The sequence below is a fragment of the Salvelinus sp. IW2-2015 genome, unplaced genomic scaffold, assembly GCF_002910315.2.
Source record: "Salvelinus sp. IW2-2015 unplaced genomic scaffold, ASM291031v2 Un_scaffold86, whole genome shotgun sequence".
Taxonomy (NCBI): Eukaryota; Metazoa; Chordata; class Actinopteri; order Salmoniformes; family Salmonidae; genus Salvelinus; species Salvelinus sp. IW2-2015.
In genome coordinates, this window is record NW_019942515.1 from 453,551 (window position 1) to 481,194 (window position 27,644).

The 27,644-nt window shown below is 41.3% G+C and overlaps 2 protein-coding genes across 6 annotated transcripts in view; one reads left to right on the forward strand and one right to left on the reverse strand.

Moving 5' to 3' along the window:
• The window catches only part of LOC112068138 (atypical kinase COQ8A, mitochondrial), a 40,344-nt gene extending 19,036 nt beyond the window's left edge, over nt 1–21,308 (reverse strand). For 3 of the 4 annotated variants that reach the window (XM_024135186.2, XM_024135185.2, XM_024135184.2), the window contains exons 1-4: nt 21,202–21,308; nt 9,733–9,915; nt 8,658–9,056; nt 8,498–8,564 (exon numbers count right to left, since the gene is read on the reverse strand). In XM_024135186.2, coding sequence (XP_023990954.1) covers nt 8,498–8,564; nt 8,658–9,056; nt 9,733–9,897 — 631 coding nt within the window. In that variant the 5' untranslated portion in view covers nt 9,898–9,915; nt 21,202–21,308. The remainder of the gene's footprint in view (nt 1–8,497; nt 8,565–8,657; nt 9,057–9,732; nt 9,916–21,201) is intronic. The other variant, XM_024135187.2, reaches the window with a different exon arrangement.
• Nucleotides 21,309–24,619: 3,311 nt separating this feature from the next.
• Nucleotides 24,620–27,644, forward strand: part of itpkb (inositol-trisphosphate 3-kinase B) — a 42,886-nt gene continuing 39,861 nt past the window's right edge. Inside the window, exon 1 of one of the 2 annotated variants that reach the window (XM_024135188.2) lies at nt 24,620–25,029. The gene's annotated coding sequence lies outside the window, so the exon portion shown is untranslated. The remainder of the gene's footprint in view (nt 25,030–27,644) is intronic. The other variant, XM_024135189.2, reaches the window with a different exon arrangement.

Here is a 27,644-nt window from a genome sequence, read left to right on the forward strand (position 1 = left end):
GAAGGTGTTCCTAATGTTTGGTATATGAGACAAACACACAGGTTTTTATTTTTACTATTTTCTACAGTGAAGAAATAGTGAAGACAACACTATGAAATAGATTCTTAAAAGTTGTCACAATTTCCTTGATGACAGCTTTGCACTTATTTGGTATTCTCGCAATCAGCTTAATGAGGAATGCTTTTCCAACAGTATTGAAGGAGTTCCCACATATGCTGAGCACTTGATGGATGCTTTTCCTTCACTCTGCGGTCCAACTAATCCCAAACCATCTGAATTCGGTTGAGGTAGGGTGATTATGGAGGCCATGTAATCTGATGTAGCACACCATCACTCTCCTTCTTTGTCAAATAGACCTTACACAGCCTGGAGGTGTGTTTTGGGTCATTACCATGTTGAAAAACAAATGATAGTGGGACTAAGCACAAACCAGATAGGACGGCGTATCGCTGCAGAATGCTGTGGTAGCCATGCTGGTTAAGTGTGACCTGATTTCAAAATAAATCACAGACCGTGTCACCAGCAAAGCAACCCCACACCTCCTCCTCCATGCTTCACGGTAGGAACCACACATGCAGAGATCATCCGTTCACCTACTCTGCGCCACAAAGACACGGCGGTTGGAACCAAAACTCTCAAATTTGGACTCATCAGACCAAAGGACAGATTTCCACCAGTCTAATGTCCATTGATGGTGTTTCATGGCCCAAGCAAGTCTCTTCTTATTATTAGTGGTGTCCTTTAGTAGTGGTTTATTTGCAGCAATTTGACCATGAARGCCTGATTCACGCAGTCTCATCTGAACAGTTGATGTTGAGATGTCACTTGAACTCTGAAGCATTTATTTCTGAGGCTGGTAACTCAAACGTATACTCTGCAGCACAGGTAACTCTGGGTCTTCCTTTCCTGTGGCGGTCCTCATGAGACACAGTTCCATCATAGCGCTGGATGGTTTTTGCGACTGCACTTGAAGAAATGGTCAAAGTTTTTGACATTTTCCGGAATTACTGACCTTATAGTAATGATGGACTGCCGTTTCTCTTTGCTTATTTGAGCTGTTCTTGCCATAATATGGACTTGGTCTTTTACCAAATAGGGCTATCTTCTTTATACCACCCCTAGCTTGTCACAACACAACTAATTGGTTCAAACACATTGAGGAAAGAAATTCCACAAATTAACAAGGCACACCTGTTAATTGAAAAGCATTCCAGTTGACTACCTCATGAAGCTGGTTGAGAGAATGCCAAGAGTGTGCAAAGATTATCAAATAAAACTGTTACATGCGCCAAATACAACAGGTGTAGACCTTACAGTGAAATGCTTACTAACAAGCCCTTAACAAACCAACAATGCAGTTCAAGAAAGGCAAAAAATATTTGACCAAATAAAAAGTAAAAAATTCTAAAAAGTAACAAAAAAATAATAACGAGGCTATATACAGGGGGTACCGAGTCAATGTGCGGGGGTACAGATTAGTCGAGGTAATTTGTACATGTGGGTAGGGGTAAAGTGACTATGCACAGATAATAAAAAGTGAGTAGCAACAGTGTGGAAACTATGGGGGGGGGGGGGGTAATGCAAATAGTCTGGGTGGCAAGTTGATTAATTGTTCAGTAGTCTTATGGCTTGGGGGTAGAAGCTGTTAAGGAGCCTTTTGGTCCTAGACTTGGCACTCCGGTATCGCTTGCCGTGCGGTAGCAGAGAGAACAGTCTATGACTTGGGTGACTGGAGTCTGACAATTTTTTGGGCCTTCCTCTGACAACGCCTAGTATAGAGGTCCTGGATGGCAGGAAGCTTGGCCCCAGTGACGTACTGGGCCATACGCACTACCCTCTGTAGCGCCTTATGGTCAGATGGCGAGCAGTTGCCATATCAGGCGGTGATGCATGCGGTCAGGATGCTCTAGATGGTGCAGCTGAACAACTTTGAGGATCTGGGGACCCATGCAAAATATTTTCAGTCTGAGGGGGAAAAGGTGTTGTCGTTCCCTCTTCATAATGGTGTCGGAGTCATGTTTGGCCACACAGTCATGGGTCGTGGGTGAACAGGGAGTACAGGAGGGGACTAAGCATGCACCCCTGAGGGGCCCCAGTGTTGAGGATCAGCGTGGCAGACGTGTTGTTGCCTACCCTTACCACCTGGGGGTGGCCCGTCAGGAAGTCCAGCATCCAGTTGCTGAGGGAGTTGTTTAGTCCCAGGGTCCTTAGCTTAGTGATGAGTTTTGCGGGCACTATGGTGTTGAACGCTGAGCTGTAGTCAATGAACAGCATTCTAACATTGGTGTTCCCTTTGTCCAGGTGGTAAAGGGCAGTGTGGAGTGCGATTGTGTCATCTGTGGATCTGTTGGGGCAGTATGTGAATTGGAGTGGATCTAGGGTATCCGGGATGATGCTGTTGATGTGAGCCACGACCAGCCTTTCAAAGCACTTGACGTGAGTGCTACGGGGTGGTAATCATCACTTCCTTGGCCCCAGGGACTATGGTGGTCTGCTTGAAACATGTAGGTATTACAGACTCGGTCAGGGAGAGGTTGAAAATGCTAGTTGGTGCACCCATGCTTTGAGTACACGTCCTGGTAATCCATCTGGACCCGCAGCTTTGTGAATGTTGACCTGTTTAAAGGTCTTGCTACCGAGAGTTTTATCACATAGTCGTCCGGAACCTCTGCATGCTTCAGTTTTGCTTGCCTCGAAGCGAGCATAAACGGCATTTAGCTCATCTGGTAGGCTCGCGTCACTGGGCAGCTCGCGGCTGGGTATCCTTTTGCAGCCCGTAATAGTTTTCAAGCCCTGCCACATCTGACTAGTGTCAGAGCCAGTGTAGTAGGATTCGAACTTAATCCTGTATTGACTCTGCCTGTTTGATGGTTCGTCTGATTTCTTATAAGYGTCCGGATTAGTGGCTCACTCCTTGAAAGCGGCAGCTATAGCCTTTAGCTCAATGCGGATGTTGCCTGTATTCCATGGCTTCTGGTTGGGATATGTACGTACGGTCACTGTGGGGACGACGTCGTCGATGCACTTATTGATGAAGCCGATGACTGAGGTGGTACACACACAGATTGGGGTCACTTAGAAATGTCCTTGCTTTCCATGAAAACATACATGAAATTAGTTGCAAAATGAATAGGAAATGTAGTCAAGACATTGACAAGGTTATAAATAATGATTCTTAATTGAAATAATTGTGTCCTTCAAACTTCGCTTTCGTCAAAKAATCCTCCATTTGCAGCAATTACAGCCTTGCAGACCTTTGCTATTCTATTTGTTGAGGCACCTGAAGAGATTTCCCCCCCATGCTTCCCGAAGCACCTCCCACAAGTTGGATTGGCTTGATGGGCACTTCTTACGTACCATACGCTCAAGCGGCTCCAACAACAGCTCAATAGGGTTGCGATCCGCTTACTGTGCTGGCCTCTCCATTAGACAGAATACCAGCTGACTGCTTCTTCCCTAAATAGTTGTTGAAAAGTTTGGAGCTGTGCTTTGGGATATTGTCCTGTTGTAGGAGGAAATTGGCTCCAACTAAGCGCCGTCCACAGGGTATGGCATGGCGTTGCAATATGGAGTGATAGCCTTCCTTCTTCAAGATCCCTTTTACCCTGTACAAATCTCCCACTTTACCACCACCAAAGAAYCCCCAGACCATCACATTGCCTCCACCATGCTTGACAGATGGCATCAAGCACTCCTCCAGCATCTTTTCTGCATCTCACAAATGTTCTTCTTTGTGATCTGAACACCTCAAACTTAGATTAGTCTGTCCATAACACTTTTTTCCAATCTTCCTCTGTCCAATGTCTGGTTTCTTTTGCCCATCKTAATTATTATTATTTTTTTTTTTAAATTGGACAGTATGAGATATGGCTTTTTCTTTGCAACTCTGAGACTGGTGTTTTGCGGGTACTATTTAATGAAGCTGCCATTCGAGGACTTGTGAGGCGTCTGTTTCTCAAACTAGACACTAATGTTCTGGTCCTCCTGCTCAGTTGTGYGCCGGGGCCTCCCGCTCTTTTTTATCTGGTTAGAGACAGTTTGCTCTGTTCTGTGAAGGGAGTAGTACACAGCGTTGTATGAGATATTCCGTTTCTTGGCAATTTCTCGCATGGAATAGCCTTCATTTCTCAGAACAAGAATAGACTGACGAGTTTCAGATGAAAGTTATTTGTTTCTGGCCATTTTGAGCCTGTAATCGAACGCACAAATGCTGATGCTCCAGATACTCAACTAGTCTAAAGGCCAGTTTTATTGCTTCTTTAAAATCAGCACAAAAGTTTTCAGCTGTGCTAACATAATTGCAAAAGGGTTTTCTAATGATCAATTAGCCTTTTAAAATGATCAACTTGGATTAGCTAACAACGTGCCATTGGAACACAGGAGTGATGGCTGCTGATTACGGATATTCCATTAAAACAGCCGTTTCCAGCTGCAATAGTAATTTAGAACATTAATCTCTGCAACGTATTTCTGATCAATTCRAAGTTATTTTAATGGACAAAACATGTGCTTTTCTTTAAAAAACAAGGACATTTCTAAGTGACCCCAAACTTTTGAACAGTAGTATATGTGCACACTAGAGGTCGACCGATTAAATCGGGGTCGATTTCAAGTTTTCATAACAATTGGAAAATCTGTATTTTTGGGAGCCGATTTGCCTTTTTTTTTTTAATACACCTTTATTTAATATTTATTTAACTAGGCAAGTCTGTTAAGAACACATTCTTATTTTCAATGACTGCCTAGGAACGTTCTGCCTCGACAGATTTTTAACCTTGTCAGCTCGGGGGATCCAATCTTGCAACCTTACAGTTAACTAGTCCAATGCTCTAACACCTGATTACATTGCACTCCACGAGGAGCCTGCCTGTTAGCGAATGCAGTAAGCTAAGGTAAGTTGCTAGCTAGCATTAAACTTATCTTATAAAAAACAATCAATCAATGACWGTCATTGCTCCAATGTGTACTTAACCATAAACATCAATGCCTTTCTTAAAATCAATACACAAGTATATATTTTTAAACCTGCATAYTTAGCTAAAAGAAATCCAGGTTAGCAGGCAATATTAACCAGGTGAAATTGTGTCATTTCTCTTGCGTTCATTGCACGCAGAGTCAGGGTATATGCAACAGTTTGGGCCGCCTGTCTCTTTGTGAACTAATTTGCCCGAATTTTAAGTAATTATGACATAACATTGAAGGTTGTGCAATGTAACAGGAATATTTAGACTCATGGATGCCACCCGTTAGATAAAATACGGAACGGAATAAACGTTTTGTTTTCGAGGTGATAGTTTCCGGATTAGTCAAAGGTATATGGTTTAGAGAGAAATAGTCGACGCGTTATAATTCCTGTAATAACTTGCGGCTGAAYTTGAAAGGGGTTCCTTCGTTATTTTACCGTTCATGTCTTCCATAGAGAATGTCTTGATCTACTTCAAATGAGGTCTGTGTTTCGTGCAGGCTTAAACCGCTTCGACGTTTTGATACCCGTGTAAATCTCACTARGATAAGGTAACGTTTGTCAACATATTTTCATAAATCCACTCTACAATTTGTTTTATCTTCGCTTATATTTAGCCAATATTGATCAGTTACCTTGTCCTATGGATATCTACACAGTTATAAAATTGGCACGGTGGTGTAAGCCTACACGAAACACAGACCTTATTTTAAGTGAATCTAAAAATATCCTATGGAATAAATGAAGGAACCGCTTTTCAGATTTTGCTAGGTGTCATGGGAATTATGACTCGCACTTTGGTCATCAATTCTTACCATGCCCATTATTAAAATAGGATTTCCTGCTTATAGAAATTAAAGTTTTTGTTTTCAACATTCATCACAGGTAACTTAAACTCTATTTTTATTCAAACAGTTGAGAGTATTTGTCTCCTAAGCAGACTCTTCAGTATCATTGTCACTTCAGAGCTGTGTGTGTGTGTGTGTGTGTGTGTGTGTGTATTTCTGTATTATATTAAGTTAAAATAAAAGTGTTCATTGTTCATTCAGTATTGTTGCAATTGTCATTATTACAAAAATGTGTGTGTGTGTATGATATATATAAAATATTTATTTTTATTTTTATAAATCGGCCGATTAATCGGTATCGAAAAATCATAATCGGTCGACCTCTAGTACACACATACCACTTTCTCGTGTTGTTTACAAACAGCTAGTCAAATATCAATTTAATATTAAAATTATCGATTTTCCCCCACCATCACTAGTGAGATCCCTAAGGGTTGTTCAAAGGACACAGTTAGCAGGGTGCATATCAATCAAATGTATTTMTAAATCACTTTTTACATCAGCCGWTGTCACACAACGTATAGACACTAAGTACTAAATAAACCAAATCTGGTTTTAGATCATTTCTCACTCTGAAAAAGGTTTAGTACTTGATTTCTTCACTAACTTTACATTGCCCTCTAAATAAATTCAAGCCAAAGCAAAAACACATTCAGAAAGCTTCACCATGATATGTGGATATGTTTTTTTTTTTACACCCATTTGAACCCCTCAGTATTAAGCCTTCCTGGTTAAACAGCATCCAATCAATGATTTCTACACTTCATGAGCAGTAGCTGACTAAGTCTTTCTGCCAGCCAAGTCTCAGTGAAGGCACAGAGGTTACACCTCTGTCATCTCCGGACACTGTCACACACAGCACTCACTGCTTCACACCCCCAAGTTAGGTTAGGACAAAGCAGCGAGACACACCATACCAGCAAGCTGCTGGCTCACCTGGATATCAACTTACAGAAATAGGGAATTGTGTTTAAGAAGGGGAAAAAAATAGATGGATTGTTTTGGAGATGACAATAATACCGGGGGTTTTCATAAAAGACAACTGGTTAGACACATTTTGAACTTCATGGTATGCTAACTTCAGTGGTAAGACTACAATAACAAACAGCTCTACATGGAAGCATGTGTACCCGTCAAAGGGAACTGAAACCCAGAGAGCATGGTGTTAACTTATGTATCCATGATCCAACCCAGAATAACAACCAGGAGAGAACAGAACAGGAAACATACATGGCTAGGCATTCCCTCGCATCGGTACACCGACATCAGGAACTGGATAGCCTGTCAGCAACTCTCTCTCAACGTGAGACCAATTTATGTTCAATCCTCAGGGGACAGCACATCACTTTTCCTCTGTAGGAGAGGGCCCTGKGGGGGGGGGGGGGGGCTACTAGGTACCCCCCTGAACCATGTAGTCATGTTGGGGAGGGAGAGCAAACCAATAGGGTCTCAGAGTGCTGTACTGGCAGGTGTCTGTCGAGACTCACATTACTCAAATGCCACCAAACCTGGCAATCCTAACTTCCAGCTGAAGGACGGTATTGACCAGTCAATACCGACCCCACCCCAAACCTCCCATGAAAGAGAGAGCATGCCGGAGCTGGCCCTGTAATGTATACAGATGGTGTCAGGGACATGTATAAACCCAAGGTAAACAGGTTCTCCTTAGTGGCTTTGCTCTCACTTGTGTATCGGCTCGCTGCCCCGGATCTGATAACCTCTCAAACAGTGACAAAATATGCAGCATGCTGACAGAGACAGGTGGCCCATGCCGGGGCAGGGCCGGGCCGTCACTCAGTCCAGGTCCCAGAGAACAGCAGGACCCAGACCCAGATATCAGATTGTCTCTTTTACCAAGAAGCTGCCTCCGTAAACTCAGCCTGTGTTTCTCTGAGGCGGCTTTACTAGTTAAGAACTCCAACGTAGCTAATCTGTAGTCTGCAGGTCTACTACTGGTCAAAGTGCAGATTAACCTCCAGGCCTCAATCTGACCATGTGGCCGTCAAGGGGAGAGGAGATGTCTCAGAGGAGATCTCACTCACGGGATGAAGACACACGGGCCACCTTTCACCCACTGGCCTGCAGTTTACAGGCAGTAGTTATATCAAGTTGAGGATAAACAGACACTAGGGTTGTGTTAGGCAGACACTGACAGGGAACATGGGGGCATGTGGGTGGGACACTTTGGTACACGGGTGGCTTGAGAAGAGGACATAATGTAACATAATAGGGTAATAAATAAAAATACAGGACGAAACAAAGGCTCTATTTCTAGATATTGACACTGGTTACAGCAATAGTTGTCGCTGAAAGTTTTTGGCAGAAGAGTAGGTTTGCCTCGTGTGGATCGGTGGCATAAGACTTCCCCTTTAATGTAATGTGGATGAAATGGGGGATCAAAAAGGTGAGTTCAAGCCAGAAACAGTAGAATAGAGCGCTGTGTCAGAGCCTGATGTTGAGGACACCACATCAATATTCCCAAGTTAAAAAGGATCAAGTTCTTAATACTTATAGCAATGTAATAAAGGAGGGATATCTTACTGATCCAATCACATTTTCAGTACTTTCCCGACACTAACATAACAATATAATACAACTGTAATGGTAGCCTTTTGTGCACTTCAACATCGTAGACAGAGCAATAATAAAACAACATATTAGAAACCAAAATAATGTACAGCCTTACCTCCAAAATTAGCCAGTCTCCCTAACCGTGTCACTGGTACCTTTCTCTCTCGTGCCCTTTCACTGAGCTACAACAGAGAGAACAGCATGATGGTAGACAAGATACACACACACAGCACATCTCTGAGTCACAGGTAACAGTGAGAGAAGTGTAGACGTACCATTTGTTTGTGTGGTTTCTCATTCCTCTTGGCTTCTCTGGCCTTCTCTATGTCCTCGGCCGTGAGGCCCCCAACCCCCGAGCCGTCCTGGTGATAGGAGCGGTAGGAACTATAGGATAGGTAGGAACGGATCTGTCCTGAGAACTGGCTGCTGGGGTCCTTGTAGCCCTCAAACAGCTTGGATTTGAGCGAGGCCTGGCCGTTGAATGTCCCGCAGGTCGTGCCGTCTGTGGTCCCCATCCCCTCTGAGGAAACGCCTTGTCCCTCTTCTCTGAACCCTGACTCTACGTGTTCTCCACTGTCCACGCTGCTCCCCTCTGCTCCGGAGAAGTCATACTTACTGTCTATGTCTGCTGGAAAGTCATCAGACACACTTTGCTGCTGCTGCCCGCCAAACTCCTGGAACAGATATACAAATGTGTAAGGTCAATGAGGAGCTGTGGTTTCACTGGAGTGTCCTAACCAGGAAAAACTCATGGCCCGAGATATTTTCCATGTCAGGTCATGCGATCACAAAAAAATAAAAAAAAATAAAACTCTTGGCCCTAACTAAGGGCCACCTTATTGATCCGCCTCAAGTCAAACTGTATTTACATCCACAGCAGGCCACTCTTAGTGGCCGCTTTGTTCTCTACTATTGGACTATTCCTACGCTGTGAAAACAAATAGGAGCCAGCTGTACAGACCGTAACTCAGCCATGATAAGACCACAAAGCTCTATGAATCAATCTTTTGTTGAGCTCACACAAAATTAAATTAGGCACAAAGAAAGGCTAGGAAGCTATTTGACACTGAAGCTCTGTCACCCATTTTACATCTGGCCATTGGTGGTGGTGTTGTCTGACAWTGAAAAATACAATCTTTGTAACAATACCTTGCAGACATGATATGAGACTCATGAGAGATCATGTTTTACAACCCTAGATGCATTTGTACTACTACTACGTTCTACAGAAGCCTGAAGCAATCAGAATGGGTGACAAGAGACCCTTCTGAGATAGTAACCCATGTCTAGTGCCTATCCTCATGGTTGTCCACTACCCCCATAGAAGAGCCCCGTTCATCTCTCACCCACCTGCATCTTCTGCATGGCTACTCCCAGGCTCTGCTCTGCAGTCATCTGCATGCTCTGGGCCATGGCCTGGGCTCCTCCAATACACAGTGTGTTGGCCTGAGTGTCTATTACCGCCTGGCTCAGCTTGGCCAAGCCACGCATCACCAATATCATGTCGCCGGCCATGGTGGGTCTCCCTCACACCTAGAACACAGATGTGGAAAGAAATAATTTTTTTGAGGGTTCGGAGTTACATACCAAAGTCGACTGTATGTACATACAACATAGCCTGAGGCTAGATGTAGTGAAAGTAGGCCTAGTCGTGCTGTAACTGTGTATAATCTAAGAAACCTTCAAAACAATGAATGTAATTTCAATAGTGAACATAAGTTTGAGGGAAAGGACATGAATTATACTGGTGAAATAAGAATTGTCTACAGTCACCAATGGCCTATTGGAGAATTTGAAAGTCACAACACTATAGGCCATTGGCTGAGGTTTAAGTCTCGCAGGCTAATGGCCAGCTATCCACTCAGCACTGCAGTCAGTCAACAACTAGAGAGTACCTGGCCGGGCACGCAGAAAAACACAGCTGTTATCAAGGATCACTGTGGCCATGACAAGCTCGCAAAGGTTAAACGCGTTTTCAATCTGAGACATGGGGACAAACCTTTAAGTAACGGCCGCCAACGCACGGGCTACACCGGGAATCAAAAGGTGTTACGTTACAACAAACATGAGCATGTCTCTACTAAACATTCTCTGGAAGGAAAATGGGAAGGCTTGGCACGGAACGTATCCTTGCCTGGCTTTCAATGCAGGACTTTGATAGTATCCACTGCTGGTCAGTTATTTTTTGCTATAATCCTGTGCCATACTCACAAGTTCCTTTCATCAGTAAGTGATAGAAAAAGGCCACTGAAATGTGGCTTTACAACTAGATTATCTGGCCTTTTCAAATCTCATCATTTTAAAATAACATAACTGGGCTGGCCTTAACCAAACCCAATCAAAATACTTCTACCAGGTAATACCAGGACACAATTCAAGGATTTCAGTCATATTKATCAATGACATGGGTCTAAAATGCTAGGCTGAACTGGGACACTCAGGGACTGGGACACTGCTGAGTGAGGGCAGAACCACATAGGATTTAAAATGAACAGAGGAGTTAAGCTAGTCTAAAGGAAGGATTGTTTGTGCTTGGTGACAGCTTGGCCATCCTGGGACTCAGGGGGCTTTAGAATTAGCCTGTGTTCTGAAGTAGAACCAAGCAGGCTGCTTACTCACTGTAAGGAAACACCAAGGTCCCCTTAAAAAAATTGCATGACTTAATGTTAGTAATGGCTTGTATGGTTATTCATAGCTGGTGGTGAATTCAAATCATCAAGCAATGATATCTTGCGTATAGCCTTCTTCCCAGACACCATTTATGGGTCTGATATTCTCTTTACAAATCAGGGCGCATAGAAATCAGTAAATTGTGTCACAGAGCTATGGATCAAATGGTTCTTCATATATTAGAGAAAACACTAACTTCAAGGACGTCCTCGCTTGAAACAAGGTCACCGTAACGTCGTCTCATTTATTTGGCAACAGAGTAACAACTGCATACTAGCCAGCCAGACTACCCCTGCATTCACACCCCTCGACTTATTCCACATTGTTGTGTTACAGCCTGAATTCAAAATGGATTAAATAGATTTTTCCCCCACCCATCTACACACAATAGCCCATAATAACAAAGTGAAAACATGTTAAGACATTTTTGAAATACAGAAATATCTAATTTACATACAGTACCATTCAAAAGTTGACACACCTACTCATTCCATGGTTTTTCTTTATTTTTACTATTTTCTACATTGTAGAATAATAGTGAAGAGATCATAGGAAATTACTGTAACCAAAGTAACAAACATTAAAGATTAGGAATTAACAGTAAATCTACTACAAGTGATATATGTAATGGGGAATTAATATACACAAACAATTCACACAATGAAGTTATGAAACACTGACTGTGCACAAATTGGCAGGAGGACGCCCATTCTGGAGAGATTAGCGTATTGTGCATCTGGGCCAATGGTCAATCCGACTTCGATTTGGCCTCTGCATGCCCCGCAATAGCKTCACACCCACCATATGGAGCCTCGGACCACATTTTCGGATCAAGCATCAATTGGCTTTAAGTCTAGGCCTCCGCAATGGATTAGTTCACTGAGATGGGCGCAAATATATCTATCAATTACTGCTTGACTAAAACAATCTTGGTCGACCAGCCTAACGACCAAACAATCGACCAGTTGGCTAATTGGGGTCAGTCATAGAAGAAACTACAAGCTGTTTTGCCGAAATCTGTAATGACTGAAGGAATTTCAAGAGTTCCCATACTCGGTCACAGTGATGGCTCTCGTACTTCTATAGGTTAGTATCGATGTTTAGTAGTACAATGCAGAAGGTTTTATAGAAGGGCTTTGTAAACAGGCCTCAACAGAATGCAATGATTCGACATACGTGACATCAGAGAGGGCCTGACTACTTTCTGATAGAGAATTCAGGGAGAGTGCAAAACCTGTCGCCCGTAATAAAACGAAGTGCGCTGTGGTAAACTGCAGCTTTAATGCAGTGGCAGCTGCATTCGTGTAGATGATGTTGCCATAGTCTACAACCGGTAGGAACGTCAACTGAATGATCTGCTTTCTATTAAGCGAGAAACTCGTGTTTTTTTTWAATTACATTTTTTTATAGAAAATGTATTGTCTATCCAAATGCCCAGATATTTGTAAGCAGGGACACAATCAATTTGGGCACTATCCAAGGTAAAGATGCCTAAATCTTTAGCAATTCAATGTTAATTTAAGGTCAATTACTGTTCTTTGTAAGACGATGAAAGCAGTCTGTAGGTCAGACAGAGCCTGATCCACATGCACTTCGGTATTCAGAGAAGGAATTTGTTTGTGTCAATGGGAGATTCCAAGCCAGCGTAGATGGAAAATTTGTCAGATCTCAGATTGGTTATGGTAATTCTCGCAGAAACTTMATTGGGAGGAAGGATGTTTGAAATGCTTTAAGTTTGTATCACAAATAGTTTTCTTAAAAATCTTAATGAAAGTGGCCATTTTTAGACCTATACATCCCTCCTGTAAATCCCTATGATCCGTGAATGATACAGACAATATCTTGGTGTCATTATACTCCATATAGTGTGCTCTAACATGTAGAGTATGTCTAGATTCTGAAATACAATCTCACATGAATTGATTCAACATTAATATGAAAAATTACCCTTTTTGATTTTSTTAATTTTAAGACGTAACAATTAGTGATATGACATTTTTGGCCGATATCCGATATGTTCCTTGCCCCAATTTACGATAACCGATATTTCAAATTTGAGCGGACTTTTAAGCATTCTAGTTCAGTTAAATAGTTAATACACACACGGACGCAGTGGTCTAAGGCACCGCATCTCAGTGCAAGAGGAGTCACTACAGACCCTGGTTCGAATCCAGACTGTATCACATCCGTCCGTGATTGGGAGTCCCATAGGGCGGCGGACAATTGGCCCAGCGTAGCCCGGGTTTGGCCTTCTTTGTAAATAAGAATTTGTTCTAAACTGACTAGCCTAGTTAAATAAAGGGTACACACACACCAAAAAGTTATTTTGTTGGCATGTACGTATGTCCCCATTACCAGTAAAACATATTCAAAACCTATTTCTTTCACTTACTTGCTGTGCTGTTTCGTTGTTCAGTCGTTTCATTCTCAACCAGGATTTCTATGGAATGCCATTTGGGTCTTTACGGGTCTAAAAAATATACTATTTGACATGTCAATTAAGCTTGTTGACCAATCAGGACCTGAATATGACTGCAAGTCACATAATTTAACGCGTTCATWAATTTTTACGTAGTTATTACACAATCACTCGTATTTCATATGTAACAACGATTCGTCGATACGTATGCTATGATGCTGGTAAAGTTGTCTCGTGCACCTACAGTGCTGGTCATTAAAAAAAGCTAGCTAGCTCATGGATGCTAACAATGTTCTTCCCCAAAAACATAGCAAAACGACAATCTGTTTCAGTTAGCTAGCTAACTATATAGCATCATCTAAAATAACCCTAATTTATAAGACAGTTCTTATTTGATTAATGGTGGTCGGACCCATCTATGTAAAGCTAGCCAAAATAAGGATTAGCCATAACAGTGGACTTTGCGGGTAGCTTTCAAAATAAAAATGGCATAATTCTATTATTTGTATTCACTGCATACTTTTATTTTGAAGGCAAACTGCAAATTCCACTATTGTGCCTAATCCTTATTGTGGCTAGCTTCACAACACATTACTCAGTACGGTCGAGCTTCTCTAGCCAGATGAAGCTAGCTGACTGCTTATAACATTAGCTTTGGCCAACAGGGTTAAGTAGCTGGCTAGCTATTGATTTTCATGAACTGAAGTTTCAATAGGCGAACAACAAGTGGCAACCTAGCTAATACTTACTCACAAGGATTCCTAAATCACTGCTAAGAATAATGAAAATGACTGCAGTTTCTATTGGTCATTGTTTTCAGGCTGGTTGTATTATGCTTTATTACCAACGAGGTATTGAAAACCCATCGTTCGTGGCCTGAGTTGGCAGACTTCTTTGTACAGCTTTGACAGTGCTACTGTATCTTTTTTGACATGCAAAGACCCAAACGGCGTTCCATAGTATGTATGACGTGAAGCTAATAGCAGGGATGCTATTACTGTGTAACTCCGGTAGGGCAACATCTGAAAAATAGCACACTTAGTAGTGTGTATAGGTGCTCGACCAGTCGGCGAAAGCCAACATCACCCACGACAGAGAACGGTTGATTGTCATGGGCAAAGTATTCCATTATCTTGGCTTTAATGGATTTCGTCTTTGAGTTGTCTCGCTGAAATGTTCTTACTCTTTCAAATGACTGCGCGATCCACACAGCAGGCATTGTGGGCTGAGTTAGGAATGCTGCGTTACACGTGTAGAGCAACATTTTACATGGCGTCATTATGTCATACACTACAGTTCAAAAGTTTGGGGTCACTTAGAAATGTCCTTGTTTTTGAAAGAAAAGCACATTTTTTGTCCATTAAAATAACATAAAATTGATCAGAAATACAGTGTAGACATTGTTAATGCTGTAAATGATTATTGTAGCTGGAAAGGGCAGATTTTTTATGAAATAGCTACATAGGCGTACAGAGTAGAGGTCAACCGATTATGATTTTTCAACGCCGATACCGATTATTGGAGGACCAAAAAAAGCCGATACCGATTAATTGGACGATTTTTATATACACTGCTCAAAAAAATAAAGGGAACACTTAAACAACACAATGTAACTCCAAGTCAATCACACTTCTGTGAAATCAAACTGTCCACTTAGGAAGCAACACTGATTGACAATAAATTTCACATGCTGTTGTGAAAATGGAATAGACAAAGGTGGAAATTATAGGCAATTAGCAAGACACCCCCAATAAAGGAGTGGTTCTGCAGGTGGTGACCACAGACCACTTCTCAGTTCCTATGCTTCCTGGCTGATGTTTTGGTCACTTTTGAATGCTGGCGGTGCTCTCACTCTAGTGGTAGCATGAGACGGAGTCTACAACCCACACAAGTGGCTCAGGTAGTGCAGCTCATCCAGGATGGCACATCAATGCGAGCTGTGGCAAGAAGGTTTGCTGTGTCTGTCAGCGTAGTGTCCAGAGCATGGAGGCGCTACCAGGAGACAGGCCAGTACATCAGGAGACGTGGAGGAGGCCGTAGGAGGGCAACAACCCAGCAGCAGGACCGCTACCTCCGCCYTTGTGCAAGGAGGWGCACTGCCAGAGCCCTGCAAAATGACCTCCAGCAGGCCACAAATGTGCATGTGTCAGCATATGGTCTCCCAAGGGGTCTGAGGATCTCATCTCGGTACCTAATGGCAGTCAGGCTACCTCTGGCTACCTTATGGTTAGGTACATTGGTGCAACGACAGCGCTTTTTTTCGCGAATGTGCTTGTTAAATCATCACCTGTTTGGCGAAGTAGGCTGTGATTCAATGACAAATTAACAGGCACCACATTGATTTGCAACGGAGGACAAGCTAGTTAAACTAGTAATATCATCAACCATGTGTAGTTAACTAGTGATTATGTTAAGATTGATTGTTTTTTAAAAGATACGTTTAATGCGAGCTAGCAACTTACCTTGGCTCCTTGCTGTACTCGCGTAACAGGTGGTCAGCCTGCCACGCAGTCTCCTCATCAAGTGCAATATAATCGGCGTCCAAAAATACCGCTTACCTATTGTTTTGAAAACTTGAAATCGGCCCTAATTAAATCGACCAACCTCTACTAGAAGGCCAGCATCCCGGAGTCGCCTCTTCACTGTTGAGACTGGTGTTTTGCGGGTACTATTTAATGAAGCTGCCAGTTGAGGACTTGTGAGGTGTCTGTTTCTCAAACTAGACACTCTAATGTACTTGTCCTCTTGCTCAGTTGTGCGCCGGGGCCTCCCACTCATCTTTCTATTCTGGTTAGAGACAGTTCTCACTGTTCTGTGAAGGGAGTAGTACAGAGCGTTGTAAGAGATCTTCAGTTTCTTGGCAATTTCTCACATGGAATAGCCTTCATTTCTCAGAACAAGAATAGACTGACGAGTTTCAGAAGAAAGTTATTTGTGTCGGGCCATTTTGAACCTGTAATCGAACACACAAATGCTGATGSTCCAGATACTCATCTAGTCTGAAGGCCAGTTTCATTGCTTCTTTAATCAGAACAGTTTTCAGCTGTGCTAACATAATTGCAAAAGGGTTTTCTAATGATCAATTAGCCTTTTAAAATGATACACTTGGATTAGCTAACACAACGTGCCATTGGAACACAGGAGTGATGGTTGCTGATAATGGGCCTCTGTACGCCTATGTAGATATTCCATTAAAAATCTGCCATTTCCAGCTACAATAGTCATTTACAACATTAACAATGTCTACACTGTATTTCTGATCAATTTGRTGTTATTTTAATGGACTTTTTTTGTGCTTTTCTTTCTAAAACAGTGTATAACAAAACGTTGTATGTTATATAGGCATGCACATCAGCTTTGACATCGGTTTTGCACATCGGCGTTAAACTAGACATCAGCCGATACCGATGTTGGCATTTTTAGCTAATATCGGCCGATTCCGATATGTTCATCGATATATCATGCATGCATCCCTAGTAACAATATACTCTACAAGTACCTACAATTTCCAGTGGGCTTGCTGCTATTTCTGAAGTTCTGATACATTTTATGAGCACCCACAATACAGTGAATGGGAAAATGGATTCAAAGCAAACTACCTCTGCTGATTTGCAGAATGCACAATCCGAAAGGAGGGCCGTGATTGGTTAATGACCTATAATGTCAATTTATATGTATAAAATGGGTCCTAGTTTGAAGAGTATATTTTCAGACCTGTTGTGTTCACTGACATTTGGATAAGCTGTCCAGCTACTCTGATAAAATGTAGCTAATGTCATCTAGCTATGTCACGTTTCAAGGCAGCTGAGTTTGCTCAACTCCCCGTTATAGCTATACATCCTGTATGGAAGATATCCATATTACAGGGAACTAAACTAGAGAGTTAAGGCATATTTATTTTTAGATATCCAAACAACATCTAAAAAGAAGCCAAATCAAAAAAGGTTACTTTTGAGATATTAATATTTAATGTTGAATACATGAATGTGAATAGATTCTGAAATACAACTTCACATACTACATTTTTTTTGAGAGCACACTATAAAAGGAGTATAATGACACCAAGATGTTGTCTGTATCATGTACAGATCATAGGGTTTTACAGGAGGCATGAAAAGGCTTATAGGTCTAAAAATGGCCACTTCCATCATCATTTTCTCAAAAATTGTTTGTGACACAAATGTAAAACGTATGTATGTCAAACATCCTTCCACCAAATTAAGTTCCTATGTGAGAATTGCCAGAACAACCGGATACCAAAAATAGTTTTAGTCTACGCTGGTGTGTAATTGCTCCAATCTCTTGCAAAACAGAATATTACCAAGGTACGGTTTATTATGAAATAGAAGAGCTAATCTAACTGAAGATATTTTTTAGCAGTAGAAATATTTATTCTCCATGTGTGCAGTTCATTCACCTGCTGAACAATTCACCTGCACTAATATCCAATAATACAGTGCATTTGGAAATTATTCAGACCCTTTGACTTTTTCCACAAATGTATATGTTACAGCCTTATTCTAAAACTGCTAAAAATATTWAAAAATAATAATAATCATATTTACATAACTATCCAGACCCTTTACTCAGTACTTTGTTGAAGCACCTTTGGCAGCGATTACAGCCTAGAGTCTTCCTGGGTATGATGCTACAAGCTTGGCACACCTGCATTTGTGGAGTTTCTCCCATTCTTCTTTGCAGATCCTCTCAAGCTCTGTCAGGTTGGATGGGGAGCGTCGCTGCACAGGTATTTTCAGGTCTCTACGTAGATGTTCAATCGGGTTCAAGTCCGCGCTCTGGCTGGGCCACTCAAGGACATTGAGACTTGTCCCGAAGCCAATCCTGTGTTGTCTTGGCTGTGTTCTTAGGGTTGTTGTCCTGTTGGAAGGTGAACCTTTGCCCCAGTCTGAGGTCCTGAGCGTTCTAGAGCAGATTTATCAAGAATCTCTCTGTACGTTGCACCGTTCATCTTTCCCTCGATCCTGACTAGTCTCCCAGTCCCTGAAAAAACATCCCCACAGCATGATGCTGCCACCACCATGCTTCACCGTAGGGATGGTGCCAGGTTTCCTCCAGACGTGACACTTGGCAGTCAGGTCAAAGAGTTCCATCTTGGTTTCATCAGACCAGAGAATCTTGTTTCTCATGGTCAGAGTCATTTAGGTGCCTTTTGGCAAACTCCAAAACTTCATGTGCCTTTTACTGAGGAGTAGCCACTACCATAAAGGCCTGAATGGCGGAGTGCTGTAGAGATGGTTGTCTTTCTGGCATGTTCTCTCATCTCCAGAGGAACTCTGGAGCTCTGTCAGAGTGACCATCGGGTTCGTGGTTGTTACGTTCCCCAGTTTTCTGTGTTGTGGTATGTATTTGAGTGTGTGTTTCAGGAGATAGCTTCCTGAGTTCTCCATGGCTAATTGATAATTGGAGAGCTGACCACGCCCCCTCGTCAAGAAGCAGCTGACACTAATTACCTTTGCCACCTGAGGAATATAAAAGCCAGTGTTCTGTTCAGGAMAAKAGATCTTTTTTGGAGAGAGAGAAGATTTTGGAAAGATTGGAGAGAGAGATCCTTGCTTGAGAATTTGATTGTGATAAAGTGTTGGTTGTTTCTCAGAGATTTGGTATGTACTATATAAGTTGTTGCTGAGGGAGCTGATTGGTTATGTCTTATGTGTTATAGGACGCACTGTTTTGATTATTGAAATTGTTTGTTAATAATTGTTCTGTTTCATTTGTTCCCAGGGGGGAAGGAGAAGGCACTTTGGGAGTGCTTAGGCAAGAGGCCCGCGGGCATACATATACCCGTAGTATATTCATTATCTAGGCACACTAGGTAAGACCTGGGCGGACCACCCCCTGTATTTTGGTTAGGGCACCAGGTGGTGCTAAGATAGGTAAGTAGTGGGTAGGCAGGTTAGATAGGAAAGGGGGAAGTTTTGATATTTACTTTCTTTGCTTTGGTTCCGTCCAGCCCCTTTCCCCCATATTACCGTAAGGAAATAAATCCTAGTAACGGTAAAATCTGCCTTTGTCGTCCTTACTCACGCCTACAGTCCATACCTCTTACACTTCACAGGGAGTTGAGTTGCAGCAGGGAGTTGCGTTCCCTCTTCTCAGAGGCGTGCGTAACAGTGGTCACCTCCCAGACCAAGGCCCTTCTCCCCTGATTGCTCAGTTTAGCCAGCAGCCTCCTCTAGGAAGAGTCTTGGTGGTTCCAAACTTCTTCCATTTAAGAATGACGGAGGCCGATATTACATTTTTTTGTACCCTTCCGCAGATCTGTGCCTCGACACAATCCTGTCTCTAAGCTCTAAGGACAATACATTTGACCTCATGAATTGGTTTTTGCTCTGACATGAACTGTCAACTGGGAGACCTTACATAGACAGGTGTGTGCTTTTCCAAATCATGTTCAATCAATTGAATTCACCACAGGTCGACTCCAATCAAGTTGTAGAAATATCTCAAGGATGATCAATGGAAACAGGATGCACCTGAGCTCAATTTCGAGTCTCAAAGGGTCAGAATACTTTTTTAAATAAGGTATATGTTTGTTATTTTTATACATTTGCAAACATTTCACTTTGTCATTATGGGGTATTGTGTTGAAAAATGAGGAAAATAATTTAATAAATTTTAGAATAAGGCTGTAACGTAACAARATGTGGAAAAAGACAACGGGTCTGAATACTTTCCGAATGCACTGTAACTCACCACAATTTTCCTATCCTTCCTGCCAATCTAGGAACCCACGTGCTGCCTAGCTCTGCACATCAACAATGGCCTCTTCACCAAAATCAACGTGAGACATGTCCTCTGYAGCTATGACTGGATATGATTGCATTAGGTCACTGCTTGCTCTATTGGTCACATTGATAAAAGCAACAGTTGATAAGAATACTTGCCAGAAAAGTTAAACCATTAAAAGAATGCAGAAGTTAACCCAATCAAGCAAACTATCTAATCTTGTCACGTCTGCTTTACAGTACGCCATTTAATGCCTGTACTGTACGATTCAAGGTCTTATCATTAAAGTCATGCAGCCACAAACTCATGTATAGGGCTGAACAACTTTGTTGAAAAGCTAACTGCAGGCCATAAACAGAGCCTCACACTGTACAGAGTAATTGCGTAGCAGCCTATCCACTTCATTTCAATGATACAGTAAAGGACAAACTGTAATAATAATGTAAAGCAGCCCATTAGCAGACACACACTTGTAGGTATCCTCCGCTTTGAAAATAACCAGGCATGTAGTGTGAATGTGTCACAGCTGTCGCTGTAACACAATTTTGTTTATGGGCCAGCAAGCTCCTCTTCTAACCCTTCGTGACCGTTGAGAGCTTTGTCCTTCAGGCAAAACTACCAACACAGTGCAAACGATTCTTCTTCGTGCTTATGATTACTCTGCCCATTTACTTTCTCAAAATACAGACGTCATTCACTTCTACAAACTGATTTAAATATATGCAGAAATGAGCACTTATGAATTACCTATCGTCGGCTAAATGTCACACCAGATATCAGATCATGCATGCACGTGAAAGTTTGATGCCTGTAGTTACTCTGATAACATTAACGTTAGCCATAGTTTAGCTAGGTCACGTTAAGGCAGATGAGACGCATCGTTTTTTCGCCAATGCACTGTCCAAATTGTCAAACCAGGAAGAAGCAATATGTATTAATTCCATTATTCCAAACACTTGTCATAGAAGAAAAAACCCACTTACCGCCAGTAATTACGAATGTCTGGWTTTATTTTCAATGCTATGCAGCCTCGTCCCCTAACAGTGTGTCTTCCACCATGAGGTCAAAGCTGTTTACCAACTCAGAACCGTGATTGTCAAAGGCATTTTACCCCGCCCCTGAACATCTTCTATTGGTCGTGTACTGAGCGAGGCGGTCTGTTTTGAAGAGGTGGTGGCTGAATACTGATCCCTCATTGGTCAATTGTCAAAGAAAAGGTTGTACTCTCCAATGAAAAGTCAGAATCCTGTTATAAGAGCGGTTTTAGCTGTGGTTTCCACTAGATAGCACAGCCAGAAACTCAAAATTGGGTATATCGTGAAAATGCATGGGGGRAAAAAGATTAGGGTTGGGCATAAGGTTAGGTTTTAAAATAAATGTTTAAGAAGAGAAATTGTACAAATAGGCGGGGATTATGAGATTGTGGCTGTGGTAACTAGTGACGACCCTTATRAATAAGCTACATTGTAAAAATGTACAAAATTGTATACATGAGAATCCATGACATGAAAGATATTGAATAGTGTGATATTTAAAACAATAGCTAGACCTGCTCTATCATGTGTTAAAGTCCCAGTTCACAAACTAAATGTGGCTAATAGAGAGTAACAAGTCAAAGATGATCAGTTGCTCTTATTAGTTATACTACAGAAATATCGTAAAATTATATACCTGGTTGGTTAGTGATTTTTTTTTTAAATTGTTGTAAAAAGACAGGTCTTTTATGTGAATATTTACCACCACCTACTAGTATTTTTTCAAAAATTTCCTCTTATAAAAACGTTTACACATTTGCCGTACCAATATCAGTCACGCGATGGCGTACGTGACTGGCAAATTACATCACCTGTGGAAAATATAGGCGAGCGAGAAAGGACTTGAAGAATTTATGAGTGGACTACACTTTTTCATTTATTTGACCTCACTTCTCATTCAGTTCATATTTGTATGTAGTATATTTATAGTGTTGCATCATCTGTATCTTTTTTTATGCAGTAGCCATAACAGCTTCATTAACAATATTCTGTTGTTGATTGATATAATTTCCTATGATCAATATGGTTATCAGTCAGGTAGTTGAGAAATGAAATCACAGGCCCTCTCCTGGGATCTAATTTCTTTATTCGACCATTCACAGGATAAAGTCACCCTCCRTGACATATATTAATAAAAATAGACTTAAATGAGAGACCATGTACAGTGGACTTTACTTGACATTTGACAAATGATAACCACCAACATCTGCATAGGTCAGGGATGGATATAGATTTTTCTTTCTACCTCAGTGAACAACAGATCTGGGTAGTGCCTCGCAGCCATAGTTTTTCCATGTGATTGGTCTTTATTGACACACAGGGCTATTATCTCAAAGTTCACCTCATGATTTCCCTCCTTATGGGGCCTAGAAAGTACTCATGATGTTGATGTCCGTGTATGACAGACACACACATTATACAGTTAATTTCTGACTACTTGTAAGGTAAACATGACACAGACTCAGTTGTAGGGAACACTGAGGTTACACACACACACACACACACACATCTCACAACACACACACAACAAACACACACACACACACCACACACACACACACACACACACACACACACACACACACACACCACACACACACACACGTTTGTTTTACTATCCTTGTGGTGGACCAATCAATTGATTCCCATTCAAATCGTATTTTCCTTAACTCCTAACCCTAAACCTAACTCTAACCCTTGATCTAAACCTAATTGTGACCTTAACCTTAAACCTAACCCTAAGCCTAAAATATCATTTTTCCTTGTGGGAACTGTTGAAATGACCCACTTGTCCAAATGCTTTCTTGTTCTAACTATCTTGTGAGGACTTTTGGTCTCAAGGATAGTAAAACCAAACACACGCACGCACGCACGCACGCACGCACGCACGCACGCACGCACCGCACGCACGCACGCACGCACGCACGCACACACACACAACACACCACACACAACACACACACACACACCACCACACACACACACACACACACACACACACACACACACACACACACACACAACACAGGTACATATGCAAATTCACACCCCCCCCAATGATCCAGTGTTTATATGCTGTGTCTTAATACAATCTTTCTGTCTTGGCAACAGAGACTACTATTCTTAAGTTGTTTCACTGAAGTATACACCACGGTAGATCTGTGACTATGTGTCTAAAGCTTGTGTAAATCTTCTCTCTTTATTAACTTCATAAAAGTGTCTGAGTTGTGTGGGGCTGCACGCTGGACATTGTGCATTAACAGACATTGTTAAATGCTGATGACACTAAAATTGTCAAACATGAGGCAATCATTTTAATTTGAGGGCCACAATGACCTAACCTGGTCTGAAATCTCAAGGGACTGGAAAGTTAATTTTCATACCACCTATCAGGGAACCAGGCTCATTCAAATCAGAAAGGCCACCAGCATTTTCCATCCAGTTTAGTCTGCCAGCTGACACACCTCCTTTCTACTAAATGGTCATTGGTCATTGGTTTGTCCGCTGATCTACACAATCATGAGCTAGAATTTTAATGGGTGAGTAATGACTGCTTTACAGCAAATTACTGATTGAAATTACGAAATAGATAAGTTAGTATGTGAATTTTACAGAGATCTGTTTCACACTCATTCTGCACAATGCCGTTTGAAGGGTCATACAGAGGCTTCCAAAAAGGTTCAAATGGTTATTGATATCACATTGAGTAACATAAATGATCAATTAATTATGAATTATTCAAATAACAATTGTGAGAAAAATGTTTTACAACTTGCCTACAAGACAGCAAGGTAGAATTATTAATGTATGGTCTGATTTGGTTGATAAGGGCCATTAGGGAAATTAACACTTTCCCCTAGAGCCATCTAAATAGCAATATGCTAAAGATATGTTAAGAGCAGGGGCAGGAAGTGATAGTCTCAATATAAAAAGGCTAATATTTACTGTAGGTAGTCCTATAATATTATATAATATGTATTCAATAAAACGTTTGCTTTAAAATCTAGAATAAAGTAAATAAAACACTGTTTGATTGAACAGTGATCAATTCTCCATAAAGTTAAAAAATGTCGTTGTAGTGACAGGTAACATTTCACCTTTCACATTTCACCAACATTTCACCAACATGCAGAATGTGATGTGACTATAATATCAGATCACTAATATTACTAAAATGTTATATTGTTTTACATGATCGTTTATTATTATGATCCTGGGTTTATCGAATACATTTCACTCCAATTAGGTTTTATTATGTGATGACCCAATCCAGATGCACTAGCCCAGAAAAAAACAACCAAAAACAACGTCGGTGACGTCTCATCTCAAGGCTGTGTGCGTATCAAGCTTTTTTCTTCCCTGCTAGGCAATTGGGAGAAAAGCTGTTTGTTGCGTAGTAATGACTGTCTGTGTCTACTTCCTTCCTGCTTTTTGTAGTAGCCTACACTAAGCAAACAACAGCCTAGTAGCCTACTACGCCGACGCGACGTGTTGAAGAACTCAAATGGTCATAAAGAGCAAGTATTTTGGACACGCAGCGGGAGAAAAAGTTCATTTATGGGAGAACTGGCCTTCCTTTTGCCTGTCCGGAAATAAGAAGATTGTGTGTTATGTGAAGTTCGCTCAACAGGTATTGAATATTCTGAGACGCGCTGGATAGCACTTTGTGCTGTACAAATTCTCATCGGATTTGATGGTTGGTCGGACAGCCACCCGTTCGATATTTCAGAACTCATAGAGGGGTTTCTATTAGGACGAGGTGTCTGTTAGTACAGGGTAAGACACTCATCTCCAATGCGTCTGTTTCGTGTCTTTTTTAAACTTTCCAAGCAAATTGTCAGAATGAATTGAATTGCGTTGGTTAAAGCTATTTAGATATAACGTTCTTTATATAACAGCTTTTAGCCTTTATTTACACCCACACTGCTCACCAAGATAGTAATGTGAAAAATAAACAAGTGATATGAGGTACTGTTGTATTTAGCTATTGGAAACAAGGGAAAAAGCGAACAGTTTTTGTTGAATCATATTGATTGAACATGACAGAGTAACAGCAGAAACAAGTTGTTACTTTGTTGTTACAGTGTATCAACAATTTTGGAACTCTGTTACAACAACTGTAAGGATATAGCCCAGATACTGCTGATGATAATGATCATAATAATATTATTAACAATAACAATGATACATATGTTTATTATTATTGCTATTGTATCAAAGAAGGTCAGAGAAAATGTTACTAATGATAGTTGAGGCTTATAAACTACTGCACTTTTTCTCTTGGTTTCTTCTTGTTATTAGATTAGCTAAAATATTTATGTGGATTTGCTAAAGAATGTCATGATGGTAATGATCCAAGCCCAGTAAGCATTTGATAACAATGGCAAGTTGAGCTTGCAGTAAAGCTCACATGCAGCTATAGATTACCACGTGTTTGACAGAGATATGTAGTTATTGTACTGGAGAGAATCTGCTTTATGTCATATGAACCAATTATTGTCAAAGTTAAACAATATATATAAATAAAACAAAACAAACTTGTAAATCATTGAATATTAGTTCAATCAAGTCCCAATGAAATACAGCCACCGCAGTCCATTTATTGTACGGACTCGATTTATCTTTGGCAAATCCTCATGTTTCTTTTCTTCTATTTGCGCTGTTTGCATTTGTATTTTTTTGTTGCCCGGTCATACAAAGAGAGACAATAATTTGAGTTAGTCAATGCTGACTAAGTTCCAGGGAGGTGATGGAGAGTTCATGGGAACCATCACAGGTTCTACTCCCTCTATAGAGGCTGGAAGTGCTACTTTGCCTCTGAGAGGTGTGGGTCTGACTGGGAGAGAAAGAAGCTAAGTAGTTGGTCAGAATTTGACCTGTCCCCAGGCACCTGGCCAGAGGCACAGTGGTGTGCCTGTCAATACCTGTTAAATAAATGTAACCTTTATTTAACTAGGCAAGTCAGTTAAGAACAAATTCTTATTTAAAATGACGGCCTACCGGGGAACAGTGGGTTAACTGCCATGTTCAGGGGCAGAACAACAGGTTTGTCAGCTCGGGGAGTCAATCCAGCAACCTTTCGGTTACTGGCCCAACACTCCAACCACTAGGCTACCTGGCTGACATCTCTAGCCTGGCTCTCCTCCTCTTCTCTGCCTCCAGATGGTTGGGACTGGGGAGGCTTGTGTGGGGAGCCACACTGCAGCTGTTATTCAAGCATTATGCCACATGTTAACCACCATTTCAGTTTGAGGTGAACAGTAGTATTTTCTATAAGGTAATAAATTGTTGTTCCATGGTGTGTCAGTGTAACGATATAGATCTACTGTGGGCTTGTGCAGAATATAGACAAGTGTGCCATTTTCAAAGCAACTAAAACTCATTTAGAAACATTCATAGGAAAATCCAAAGCCCAACTCTGTCTGGTAAAGTTAACAGGGACTCGTTTTGAAATGTTAAGTCAATGTTTTGTTTGTGTAACATACATTCAGCAGGGGTGATGATTGTCTGGGTTCTGATCCAGGGTGCCCTTTAAACAATACTTCTTAAATGTCTTGCATCAGCTCTTTTCCCTTAAAAGGGAATACTTGATGTGTTCCTCTCTGCCTGCCCCCTGAAACACTAATCTTGTAGTATTTAATATAAATGTAGCTTATACTTAATCTTTCCTTCTGTCTTTTATGTTTATTATTATTCACATATTTTCCAGAGACTCTAGTCACTGCAGTTAACCTACAGTAACAGTATCCCACTAGACAAACACTGGTTGAATCAATGTTGTTTCCACGTCATTTCAATGTAATTACGCTGAACCAACGTAGAATAGACGTTGAATTGACATCTATGCCCAGTGGGATACTTGTTTCTAGATCCCTACATTTGAGCTCAGTCACAATATGCTTACTCACTCTCAAAATAGCCTACAAGCCTTGTTATGGGATTATTTGTTTTGACTGTTTTGTGTCACAGGTTAACTAAACCAACGTTATGTGATATAAAGATTCAGGAATGCAGTCTGAAAGTATTACGCTATTAATCCCATTTCTGTCTCACTGAAGCATAGACATAAATGGCCGTGTGGATGTTCTCCTTCAGAAGCATATGTTTTAGGTATTTGGAATACACTTTGTATTTTGTCCAGCAGAAGACTTAAAACTCTATTTCCTCAAACGCTGCTGGACCTCCTTCGCAGACAAAATGTGGGGGCTGCCCTAGATTAAAAAGAAAACTGAGTAGACAAGCACGTCATATAAGAGCAAGGCCAAATAGCCGTATCATTCCTTTTCAGGAACATGTCGTTTACGGTAGAGAGCTACAGTGAATCTCTCTCTAAGACTAATGGCAACAAGTAAATCTATTCTTTTGTCTCATTACCTACAGTAGATTTTAAG